Source organism: Octopus bimaculoides, chromosome 4 (genome assembly GCF_046866305.1).
Source record: "Octopus bimaculoides isolate indiv1 chromosome 4, ASM4686630v1, whole genome shotgun sequence".
Lineage (NCBI taxonomy): Eukaryota > Metazoa > Mollusca > Cephalopoda > Octopoda > Octopodidae > Octopus > Octopus bimaculoides.
This window is the reverse complement of record NC_142931.1, coordinates 1,008,248-1,021,645: the sequence shown is the minus strand read 5'-3', so window position 1 is coordinate 1,021,645 and position 13,398 is coordinate 1,008,248. Positions and strand designations below refer to the sequence as shown.

Sequence of the window (13,398 nt, the reverse complement as noted above, 5' to 3'; positions counted from 1 at the left end):
CACACATGCACACACGACATTGGTTGGCTGAGGGATATAGTGAATGGTGTCAGACAGTAGGACTGAACTCAAAAGCATTTCATTGCAAAGCACAGCTATACCTGCTTTTTAAATGCCAAGCCTGATGCTGCTCCTTTTCTTGTTGAGTACCAGAGTATATCTGTTATTAGGAATGTAAAAGTTATATCTAAAAAAGCTCTGGCAATGGAATGCTTGCCTTCACACAAAATGTGATATATTCTTTTTTTGTTTGTTTATGTCACATTTGGTGGACAACATCATTGATTACAAATATTTCATCGTTATCAGTTATCATTATTATTAAGGTTGCAAGCTGGCAGAATTGTTAACATAGAACCAGTTAAACACTGGGAGTTGATGTAATTGCTTAGCTTTTCCCACCCCAAATATCTGATCTTGTACCTATAGGAGAAAGGATTATTATTATTGTTTTAACCAGTTACAAAACAAATGAAACTTTTACATTGATTTATGTTCTTCATTTATTTCTCATGTTTCTTTCTTTGTTTTATTTTTTGAACTTGGCTAAGACAGACGTATTGTTGAAATATTATGCATAAACAAAGTTAAGTTGCGTTTATTACATCTCACATTCTTCTAATTGCATATTTACCTTCATGAACAGTTATGTTCGTCCTCATATATTCTTCTTTCTTCTTGTCAGCTGACTGAATCATTGGCATTCTTTCTTTTTTTTTTTTTTTTTTTTAATGTTCTGAGTTCAAATTCCATCAAGGTCAGCTTGGCTTCCCATCCTTTCACATTTGATAAAATAAGCAGCGATTAAGCGCTGGGCTTTGGGTTATTTACTGATACCTCCCCTCAGAATTGCTAACATTTTGTCAAAATTTGAAACCATTGTTATTGTTATTTATCTTCTAAGACCTGTTGAGGCAAGTGAAATTGAAATCGAACTAAATTCGATGACTGGCACCCATGCCAACGTCGTCTCCTTCATTGGACACGAAACTCAGCTTGCGAAGACTTATTGGGGCAAGCGAAAGCGAAATCGGGATGGCACCTGTGCCCAGCGTCGCCTTTATGGCACTTGTGCCTGTGACATGTGTAAGGATTTTTGAGCGAGATCGTTGCCAGTGCCCCTGGACTGGCTCTTGTGCGGGTGGCACATAAAATACACCATTTTGAACGTGGCCGTTGCCTTTGTGCGGATGACATGTAAAAGCACCCACTACACTCTCTGAGTGGTTGGCGTTAGGAAGGGCATCCAGCTGTAGAAACTACCAAATCAGATTGGAGCCTGGTGTAGCCATCTGGTTTCACCAGTCCTCAGTCAAACCGTCCAACCCATGCTAGCATGGAAAGTGGACGTTAAACGATGATGATGATGATGATGTCCCTCATGGGACACAAAGCCACAATGGATAAAGTATGACTGAAATATCAAGGGTCCTTTTCAAAGATGGCTGATATTAGGTTTCTATACTTAGAAAGTTCCTCTCTTAGATGTAGGCAAAAATCCTGTGAAAGACCAACCAGTTGTCTTCTCTCTCTCTCTCTTTCTCTCTCTCTTTCTATCTCTCTCTTTCTCTCTTTCTCTCTCTTTCTCTCTCTTTCTCTTTCTCTCTCTCTCTCTCTCTCTCTCTCTCTCTCTCTGCCATCAATGATGTCCAATGAACAAAAAAAAGACTGCTGTAGACTGGCACCAGAATGGTTGCAGGCATTGTCGTCAGAACACAAAATCCCAGAGAAGATTTTGCAAGCTATCTTGTCTCACCCTGCATCAGTTCCACCAATCCATCACTCTGGATTGGCCCACTTTTTTTTTTAAAGTTAGCCTAAAATGATAAAATGCAAAGTTGACCTTGGTTGAGTTTGAATTTGAATGTGCAGAGAGTTGCTACAACTGCTGCAGGACATTTCTTCTGATTTTCTAATGGCTCAGCTAGCAATTTTGCATCTTCATGACAGAAATAAAACTGGGTACGCTAAATAGAAGGGACAGTCGAAGGGGGTCAAAAACAACACTCCCCTTTGACTCTCTCTAAAAGTCTTCTCTGCAAAGTCCCTGTTCTAGTTTTCAGTAGAACATGAAGTAGTAGTCACATCAGAGATAAGTGTTCAAGGCAACAGGGTGTAGCAAGACATGAGTAAATTTCTTAATAAACATCAAGGTAGTTAGATCCAGGAGTTGGCTGCAAATCTAAAACATCCAATGAGTTTTGTAGTGGTTGTGAGGTGAAGTAGAGATCCCTTGGTTGTATGAATGCTGTTTTCTGATCGGCATTAATTCAGCAACGTCTTTGTTGTCTGGATGAACAACGGATGTGTTTACATCTCGATGTCTTCTCAGGAACTGATTATTGCCTTTCAAACCTTGCGCTTCACTGCTGGGTCATGTGTTTCTTTCTGCGGCCAGCAGTGATTGGATGTTTTGGGCATAGCATGACTGTGCTATGTCAACACAGCAAAATAGTGCTCACCCGTCTTGCTACTGACCTACTCCAGTGTCTGCTTTGGCATGGTTTCTACAGCTGGATGTACTTCCTAGCACCTACCCCACTACCGATTGTTCTGGATGCTTTCTTCATGCCACCAGTACTAGTGAGGTTGCCATACAGTCTGAAAGAATATAAACCCTAATGGGGCAGGGTGACTTTATGCTAGAAGATAAGGGATTCAAGTATGAGTGAAGGAGCCAGTGCAGATTACTCGTTGTAGAGGACCCTTATCTTTGGAAGAAAAGGTGAGAATGATCAGGTGAAGTTGGAAAGAGATAGTGGTGATGAGGTTCTGGGTAGCCCCTCAAGGTGAGTAGAAGTGAATGGTGACAGAGGAACAATGAGTATGGGAGAGTGAGGTGACTCGCCTCTTGTTAAATTTACCACATGACACGATGTCCTCTGTTTTTCTTTTTTAAAAGTGATATTTGAAGAAGGTAGTGGTTTATTTTTATGGTGAGATGAAGTAGCCATACCTCATTCCTACTCATCTTTGTCTACCATTCCACCTGTTTTACGGTAGTGACCAGACAGAAAAATAAGAAAAGAAAAAAACGTAGCAAATGTAAACAAAACCTGTCTGTTGTTTGATAAGGAAAGCTGTAGGTTGATCTTAAAAATAGATTCTATTGACAGCAAGTTCTGTCCTAAATGTGATACCAGCTTTTTACATAAATCAGATGCATGTGATTTGCAGATTAAAGAACAAAAGACGAGGTTTTGGTCTAATATGAAATACTGCCGAGTATCTGTGAAGAGCATATAAATAAAGCAAGTGTGTGTGTGTGTGTGTGTGTGTGTGTGGTTGAATTATCTGATTTTTTTCTACTTATTTATTCTAAGTTTGTCATTAAATAATTTTTTTGATGAGGCATATAAATAATAATGATGATGATGATGATGATGATAATAAAGCAATCTTGTATTTCTAGGCTGTAAATTATTTCAGAATAGACAATTCGATTAATTAACAACGATGATGATGATGATGATGATAATCACAGTTATCATCATCAAAATATGCAGCAATGTATTTTTATACTGTTTTAGTTTTGTTTTTAATCTAACGACTACAAACATCAATCAGTTAATACCAGAATAGCCATGATGTTAAAATGTCTATATTACATTATTTTGTTAAAAACTATTTTATCTTGGTACAGCATAGATCAGCATAAATTGCTATTATTATTAGAATTATTATCATAATGCCAGTAGATAGCAGAATTGGTACAGTGCTGAATAAAATACGTCATAGCATTTCTTGGTGTGTTTTTATGATGCCAAGTTGATGTTGAGGCTCTTTATGGCATTGATAAAATAACTACAAGTCAAGTGTTGGAATTAATATAACTATGTTCTTCTTTAAGATGTTTGACTCTTGTACTGCTATAGGAATCGTTCCTTATAATGGAACCACAAGGCAGAATGGTAATATTTATGTCTACTTAAATGTGGATGTTCTATTATAACAAACTTTACTGTGGTAGTTTCCATGGCAGAAACTCTCACGTTGGCTTTTTGGTGCAAGAGGCACTCTTGTTTATATAGCTTGTGGGGAGATAAATCCCCACTAGCTCCAGTGCCGAGACCACCACCACATCACATGATTTTGACTTTGTTTGGTCTTGTCAATGATGGACACTCAGCTGCTAGAGACAGCAATAGTTTGTCTCCTTGTTAGTGATATATAGAGGGACAGTGCTAGAACAAGCACTGGAGGTAGCAAGGATTTATCTCCCCGCTTGTGTGCATTTTCTACCAAAAAGCCAATGTGAGAGTTTCTCTCATGGCAATTAGCACAAGAACATCCAAGTGGGGATAGATATTACATCTCAGTATCAATACTGCCTCTGTTTGCTAATATACAAGGCAGAATGTTTGTGAAGTTAAAGGCACTAGATTATTGAATCCCATCTGATCTAGTCTATTGCAGCTTGTGTTCCATTCACACGTAACAAGAAGAAAACTTTTCACACTCCTACCTCAACAAACCACACACACACACACCCTACCCTGAAAAACCAAATTACATCTCTTCCTCACATCTCTTTCATGCTCTATGCTTTCCTCTCACTCCTCAATCCTGTCCTCATGGCCATGTTCATTGTATCATTGCTATCCGGTAGCCCCCCCCCCCATCCCCTCTATATACTGATGTTTTCACCACTCAATGCTTTCCCTCCCCCCACTCTCTACTCGCGCTTCTTTGGCAATGTCCTGCCACCTATATTATGACTTCCATACCTCAACGGTATGCCCTGGCACTTACCACCATCTCTCTCCTGCCCTCTCTCTTTTATTTGATCATCTCGTTTATATTCTGATCCCCTCGTTTATATTCTGAGTATGCCCTGGCACTTACCACCATCTCTCTCTCTCTCTCTCTTTTATTTGATCATCTCGTTTATATTCTGATCCCCTCGTTTATATTCTGAGTATGCCTGGCACTCTGCCACCATCTCTCTCTCCTGCTCTCTTGCACACACACTCTCTCTCTCTCTCTCTCTCTCTCTCCTCTCTCTCCTTCTGCTCTTCCCTCTGCCTGGGTAACCATGTATCTCCTTTACAGCAACACACCTGTTTCTGTCCTCATTCTTGATCACTCTCTCTCTCTCTCTCTCTCTCTGGCCAGGTAACCATATACCTCCTCCACAGCAAGACACCTGTTTCTGTCTCACCATAACCTTTTCATCATTTGACACAAGATCACCTCCTCCAATGCCCCGTCCCCTCCCCTCTCGAAGGATCTTTGTCTTGCAAGTTACTTGGTGACCCTGCCAGTCAGTGCTGATGCCACTTAAAAAAAATCCAGTCCTCACTGTAAAGTGGATGGTATTTGGAAGGGCATCCAGCTGTAAAAACCTTGCCAACACTGACCTCACCTGTGCTTGTGTCACATAAATAGCACTCAGTCCACTCCACTGGGTGGTTGGCGTTAGGAAGGGTATTCATCTGTTAAAACTCTACCAAGATAGACACAGAACTCTGGTGCAGGCTCCTGCCCTTGCCAGCTCCTGTCAAACTGTCTAACCCATACCAGCATGGAAGGTAGATGTTAAATGATGATGATATTCAGTGATTGGCAGTAAGAAGGGCCATCCATTTTATATATAAACATTTGATAGGGGCACTGGTTTTATCCAGTGTCAGTGAAAAACCAAAGATGTTAGTTTCACATTGATCATCATCATCATCATCATCATCATCGTTTAACGTCCGCTTTCCATGCTAGCATGGGTTGGACGATTTGACTGAGGACTGGTGAAACCGGATGGCAACACCAGGCTCCAGTCTGATTGATGGATGTGGGTATAAATTACTTAAGTAATAGAAAGAAGAAAATGGAGAAACTGACATATAGACACCAGTTTATTTGAATATAATTAATTCTGTACAGTATTAACTTCCTTGCTCCTACAGCTGTTTCCATGTCCAATTAATTCAATTTGAGAAATTAAATCAATTTAAATTTTGGGTATTTCTTCAGGGGAAGAATTCGATGAAAAAGGAGCTACACTTAATGTGTTGGGTGACCCTTGATTGACTCAGATATGTGCGTTTTAGCAACCAATACATCGGTTGCTAAAGAAATACCCAATTAATGATATTCAATATGAAAATTTTAATTAATTTAATTTCTCAAATTGAATTAATTGGGCATGGAAACAGCTTTAGGAGCAAGGAATTTGATATTGTACAGAATTGAATATGTTGAAATAAATTGATGTCTATATGTCAGTTTCTCCATTTTCTTCTTCTAGTACTTAAATAATATATCATCATCATCATCATCATCATCGTTTAGCATCCGCTTTCCATGCTAGTATGGGTTGGACGATTTGACTGAGGACTGGTGAGCCAGAAGGCTGCACCAGAAGGCTGCACCAGAAGGCTGCACCAGGCTCCAATCTGATCTGGCAAAGTTTCTATAGCTGGATGCCCTTCCTAACGCCAACCGAGAGAGTAGTGGGTACTTTTACGTGCCACTGGCACAAGGACCAGTCAGGCAGTACTGGCAACGACCACGCTCTAAAGGTGTTTTTTTACATGCCACCTGAATGGGAGCCAGTTCGGCGGCACTAGCAATGACCACGCTTGAATGTTGTCTTTCACGTGCCACCGGCACATGTGCCAGTATGGCGATGCTGGTAACGAGCATGCTCGAATGGTGCTTTTTACGTGCCACCGGCACAGGATATATATACATATATATATAGTTCAGAAAAAATGAACTAAGAGAAATAAATCAATGTGGTCAATAGTACATATTTAAAGACGAGTGCAGGTATATCAAATACCATACAACATAAAGTTTTGATATGGCAAGCAGGACCAGCTCCACTTGAGAAGAGAGATGATTTCAAGCGTCAAAAATTCTTCAAAATTGGCATGCCATTAAAGAAAATGTTGTGGACCTGTGTTTCTGGTTCAATTGCTGCAATCAGCATGGCAGTTTTTTGATGTTATCTCCAGTAACCATGAGGCTTAGACTTAAACAAAACAAAGAACACATTTATGGTCTAAGTAATTTGCCTAATTTAAACAAGAATGAGCTAAGTAGCCATATGTATGTATGTGTGTGTGTGTGTGTGTGTGTGTGTGTGTGTAAGTGTAATTATTTAATGAGAGGCTGCAGTTGTTGAGAAAAAAAAAAAGATCCTTGCAGAACAACATCCTGGTTTGTATAAAAGATATCTGCTGAAAACTTTGTCTTGGAATGTGTCAACTGTATCAGTTGACAGAGGTCAGCTTCATTCCTAGTCATGGTAAAACCAGTTATAACATATGCATGTGTGTGTGTGTGTGTGTGTTTATAGATGTGGAATTGGAGAGTATTTTGTTTTTGATATGTCCTAAAAAGATATTAATGAGTTCCTTTTACAATCTGATGTAGTTTTCTGTCAACTATGGTATACCTATTATGAAAGTAGATTGGATTATGGAGGTTTGGGAACACCGTGACAATATTGTTAGCCGTGCTGATCAAGAACTATTTGTAAGTATAAAAACATATTGTCTGAATTCGTTTTTATAACCTAATTCTAGCTTAATTACTTTCAACTTCATTTGCTGTTTACTATGTCAATGCTAAAGCTTGCAAGAAATGAATATTTTCTAAGTAGTTATGACCTTTTTTTTCTTTTCTTTGTACCTCTAGATATGTTTATTTGTGGGTATGTGTGTGTGTGTGGGTATATATATATATATTTGTATGTATGAACTACCTTTTATCTCTTTGTTCATCTGTGTTTGAAGATCATCATCATTTAATATCCACTTCTCCATGTTTCCATGGGTCACATGGAATTTGAGGCAGATTTTCTATGGCCTCATGCCTTTTATGTTGCCAGCCCTCACCTGCTTGCGGGTAAGGTAATATTTCTCTGTGTGTTCTTTTGGCATAACAAGGGCGTGCACGTCCACACATGGACACACAAATCATCATCATCATCATCATCGTCAATTTTTCCATGCTCATATGGGTGAGATGTGCCTGTTTCCAAGTAAGGTAATATTTCTCCATGATCAGACACACTTTCATGGGGCACTACTTGCATGATGGTGACACATGGTTTAGAATCATCACACAGTCAAGGCACGGAGACAGTACTAAATACATTCATGCACTTGCACACATACACACACACGTTTGGCTTCTTTTAGCCTTTGTCTCTGAAATTTACTCACAAGTCCTAGGGCTATAATAGGACAAAGTTACCCAAGGTGCCACACAGTGGGATTGAACTTGAGATCACATAGTTAGGCAACTTCCCTGTATGTGTGTGTACCTGTATATTTGTATGCATGTGTGTGCATGTCACCACCACCACCACCACCATTTTACATCTGTTTTTCAAAGCTGGCATGGTTGTTTCAGTTATCAAGTTTCAGGAGGGATGGAGACCACAGATCACTTACATGTTCCAATTTTGACAGGGTTTCTACAACTAGATGCCCTTCTTATCGCTAACCACTTTACAGGTCTTACTGAGCGTATTTGATTGTGGCACCAGCATAAGAGAGGTTGTCATGTCCTTGGCAAAACTAAACAAGTCCTCTCTATTATTTGTCACTTTTGTTTGTTTTCAATGACAGTGATGGAAAATAATGTGAGTTTAATGATAGAGGAGGGAGTAACATAGAAGGACCAAATTGATAGGAGTGAGAGGAGGATAGAACAAGAGAAAGAGATGGATGCCACCAACAATGATTGATAGAAGAGGCGGGTAGTGTGAGAGAGAGAAAGAGATAGCATTGAAGATGTAGTGATGGTTAGAGAGTGGGAACTTTGGATTTGAATAATGAGTGATAGCATAAGAAATTATTGGTGCAAGAAAGACTGATGACTTTCAATAAAAAAAGGTGGTGGCGAGGGGATAGACAGTTGGCTAGTTTTTTTCAGATTGCAGAGTTTCACCTAAGTTCATTGTGACTTTATACTTTGTTAAATTTAATTTTGCTTTATCTAGTTACTTCATTTATTATTTTTTTTCTATTTTATTACTACTTTTTTTTTTTGTTTTCTCTATTTCAGATGAGTTTTCGTTTGAAACCTTTCGAATTTTGTTATTTGAGTTTCTTTGGATTTAAAGATGAAGACCAGAAACAAATGGAGAAACTCACTTCAGAAAATGGTACTGTTACCTGTCAATTAACATTAATTAATATTCATTGTTTTAACATCCATTTTTTCCATGCTTGCATGGGTTGAACAAAGTTTATTGAGGCAGATTTCTCTGTCTGGATGCTCTTCCTGTCACCAACCCTTGTTTCCAAGTGAGGAAAGATATATTCTCACAGAATATTGGAAATGAATGACACTGGACAGTGACACTCATTCACAACCATTACACAATTTAGAGACAAAGGGATGGACACTCATGCACACACGCACGCACACACACATAAACACACACACACACACACACACACACACTGGGTTTCTTTCAGTTTCTATTTACTAAATCCATTCACAAGGCTTTGATAGTCCCAAAGCTATTGTAGAAGGCACTTGCCCAAGGTACCATGTAGTAGGACTGAACTTGAAACCATGAGGTTAGGATGCAAGCTGCTTCTCAACCATGTCTGTGCTTATTAATTGGTAAGTTGGCAGAATTGTTAGCACCCCAAGCAAAATACTTGGTAGCCTTTTGTCTGAGTTCAAATTCCACCAAGGTCGACTTTGCCTTTCATTCTTTTGGGGTTGATAAATGAAAGTACTGGTTGAGCACTGGGGTCAAATACTCCTCCCTTGAACTTGGCTGGTCTTGTACCAATACAGACTACAAAATCTTTGTGTCAATACAAACTACAAAATCTTATATGGAGCCCCAGGGGGGGGGGGGGGGGTTAGAATTAAAAATCTTGATTAGTTTTACTTTCATCATTACATTTTAGAGGTGCAGCATTTGACTTGGTTTCCAGACAGAATGCTAACTAAAACAATATCATTGCAAATTGTGACAGAAGTCTAACATTATATGCTAAAGCAAGATTATCATTGTCATTTAATGTCTGCTCTCCATGCTGGCATGAGTTGGATGGTTCAAAAGCTCTGATGTCTCAAAAGATCATGTCATGCTCCAGATGTCAGCATTGGACATGGTGTCTATGACTGGGAACCATGACTTTATCTTCTGCCTGACAGTCTAACTTCATGGCTGAACTCTCAGTGCTCTTAATGTCTTTAAATCCTTCTAGACTGAGGAACGAGGTTGGTTGTGTGTCGTTAAAGACACCTGATGTTCAAACTGAATGAAATCTCTCTCTCTATAATAACAGCCAGTGTAAATGTTGGTTGGTTGATTTCTTCAAACATGCTTTACATCATAAAGAGAGAAAGGAGATAGAGTGAAAGATAGATACTGAGAGAGAGAATTAACTTAAGAAATGCAGGATGAGTGTCTTATGACTTTCTGAAAAAAATACACATTTTTTTAATGAAACTTTGCAGGGATAGATTTTTGATGGAATAGATTGCAATGATATTGATAAAATTAAGAAAAATAACAACATATGTTTATTGAAATTTGTTTTATTTACTTTTATTTTCGGACAATATTTTTCTTTTGAAAATTAGTATTCAATTTATCATTCTACATAAGCAACAAGAAATTTGATAAAAGTTAAAATTGTTGCATGTATGCCATATTATCTGGCATGGTGGCAAAAGTTTATTTTCCAAAGTAATTGGTCATATAAGTAACACTCGAGTGTATAATATATTCATCTTCATCATTTAACATCCGTTGTCCATGCTGGCATGGGTTTGATGGTTTGACCATAGTTGGCATGCTGGAGGGCTGCACCAGTCTCCAGTCTAATTTGGCATGGTTTCTATGGCTGGATGCCCTTCCTAATGCCAACCACTTTACAGAGTATGTTTTTATGTGGCACCACACATGCACCTTCATGCGGCACTGCATGGGTGCTTTTATGTAGTGCTGCACAGACGCTTTTATGTGGTGCTGCATGTGGCACCACACAGGCACTTTTATGTGACACCACCACGAGTGCTTTTTATGTGGTACTGGTACAGGACTCTTGCAGGGAGACTAGTCTTAATACTTCTGCCTCAGAGTATTGGTCTTCATGAGTACAGCAAGGGACCAGGCATCTCAGCCCTTTGTCGTCTTGCCTGAAAGGTTCAGTGTCCTGAGGTCAGTGCTCTTCAGTACTTCATCCCATGTCTTCCTGGGTTTCCCACTTCCACATGTTCCATCTTCTTTGAGAGAATGGCACTACTTTATGGAGCTGCTGGCATCCATCCGCATCACGACTAAACCAGTGCACACTGCATCTCATTCCTCTTATGCCTAATTTCTTTCTCAATACATTGGCACTCTCTCGAACATGTACACTTACATTACACATCCAGTGGAGCATACCAGCCTCATTCCTCTTTAACTTTTACATGTCCTCTGTATTCCGGGTCCACATCTCACTAACCATGTTGGATTGCTGTCCTTATACATGCATCATACAATCTTCCTTTCACTCGGAGAGAGAAAGCTTTCTTAGCCAACAAAGATAACAGCTCTCTGAATTTCCTCCATCCTATTCTTATTTCTAGCTATCACAATCTCCATGCATCCTTCTCCACTACTAATTTGGTCTCCTAGGTAGACAAAATTATCCCCTACCTCTAATGGACCACCAGGGGCATTTGAGAGAATCAATTTCCTAAGCCTCTATAGTTTTTATGGATCCTGTGCATCTTCCACATATGAACAATACCTTCTCTGATAATCTTCTTATTAATCCACTGCACCTCTTGTGTGTCCATAGCTTACACTGGGAACACTGTACGGAGTTCCTGCCTACACCTTTTCTACAAATTGAACACATTTTAAAATGTAGATCTAGAGCGGGGAGTGTATAGCTTGTTGTGGCTGGTACACACACACACACACACACACACACACACACACACACACACACACACACACACACACACACACACATTAGAGATGATGAAAGAAGAATTATATGTGTAAAGTGAATTCAAGAATGTCTTGATGTCACCAATCTTTCTCACTTCTCAGAACCATTTCATAGAGAATGAATGGGAGAAAGAGAGCCTGCCTCATGTCGACCCAATAGAGGGACCAGCTATCCGAGTTGATAGTACCAGGGTAGATAAAGCAATTAAGAGTATGAAGACCGGGAAAGCCCCCGGCCCATCAGGAATCACTGCAGAGATGCTCAAAATATCTGGCAGTGTTGGCTATAGCCTAGTCACCCGTATTACGAACCAGGTGATACACGAAGGAGTCATACCCTATGACTGGTGTAGCAGCATCATAGTCAACTGCTACAAAGGTAAAGGGGACGCTTTAGATACAAATAATTACAGAGGCATCAAGCTGTTAGATCAGGTTATGAAAGTTACAGAGAGGGTCATAGCCCAACTAATTAGAGAGCGAATCAATTTAGATGAGATGCAGTTTGGGTTCGTGCCAGGTAAAAGCACTACTGATGCCTTATTTCTAGTGAGACAGTTGCAAGAGAAATACCTAGCTAAGGATAAACCTCTGTACCTGGCTTTCGTTGACATGGAGAAAGCCTTTGACAGGGTCCCCCGATCCCTTATCTGGTGGTCAATGAGGAAACTTGGGATAGAAGAATGGTTAGTGAGAGCTGTGCGAGCCATGTACAGAGATGCTGCCAGTAAGGTGAGGGTTGGAAATGAGTACAGCAATGAATTCCGGGTAGAGGTAGGGGTCCACCAAGGTTCCGTCCTCAGCCCCCTATTATTTACCATAGTCCTCCAGGCAATCACAGAGGAGTTCAAGACAGGTTGCCCCTGGGAGCTCCTCTATGCTGATGACCTTGCCCTAATTGCGGAGTCACTATCAGAACTAGAGGAGAAGTTTCAGGTGTGGAAGCAAGGTCTAGAATTGAAGGGCCTTAGAGTCAACCTAGCTAAAACCAAAATCCTAATAAGTAGGAAGGTAGATAAAACACAAACCCCTTCAGGTAGATGGCCCTGCTCAGTATGTAGAAAAGGAGTAGGTAGTAACTCTATAAGATGTACCCGGTGCAAGCTATGGACACATAAGAGGTGCAGCAACATCAAAGGCAGGTTAACTAGCAAGTTAGTTTTTGTTTGTGGCAGATGTTCAGGTGCAATAAAGACTGCAAACAAACAGGAAACAACTTCTATCTCATTCCAGGGTGAAAAACTAGAGGTAGTCGATAGCTTCCGCTATCTGGGCGACCAAGTTAGTAGTGGGGGTCGGTGCGCTGAAAGTGTAGCTGCTAGAATAAGAATAGCCTGGGCAAAGTTTAGAGAGCTCTTACCCCTGCTGGCGACAAAGGGACTCTCACTCAGAGTAAAAGGCAGACTGTATGACGCATGCGTACGAACAACCATGCTACATGGCAGTGAAACATGGGCTGTAACTGCTGAGGA

The 13,398-nt window shown here is 40.0% G+C and overlaps 1 protein-coding gene across 5 annotated transcripts in view; it reads left to right on the top strand.

The window, feature by feature from the left end:
* Positions 1–13,398, top strand: part of LOC106881851 (protein ECT2) — a 132,733-nt gene that overhangs the window by 49,372 nt on the left and 69,963 nt on the right. For all 5 annotated transcript variants that reach the window (XR_016241345.1, XM_089350132.1, XM_089350133.1 and 2 more), the window contains 2 exons: positions 7,378–7,479; positions 9,019–9,118. Coding sequence is in view for 4 of the 5 variants with exons in the window: in XM_089350132.1 (XP_089206258.1) it covers positions 7,378–7,479; positions 9,019–9,118 (202 nt within the window). In the remaining variant the exon portion in view is untranslated. The remainder of the gene's footprint in view (positions 1–7,377; positions 7,480–9,018; positions 9,119–13,398) is intronic.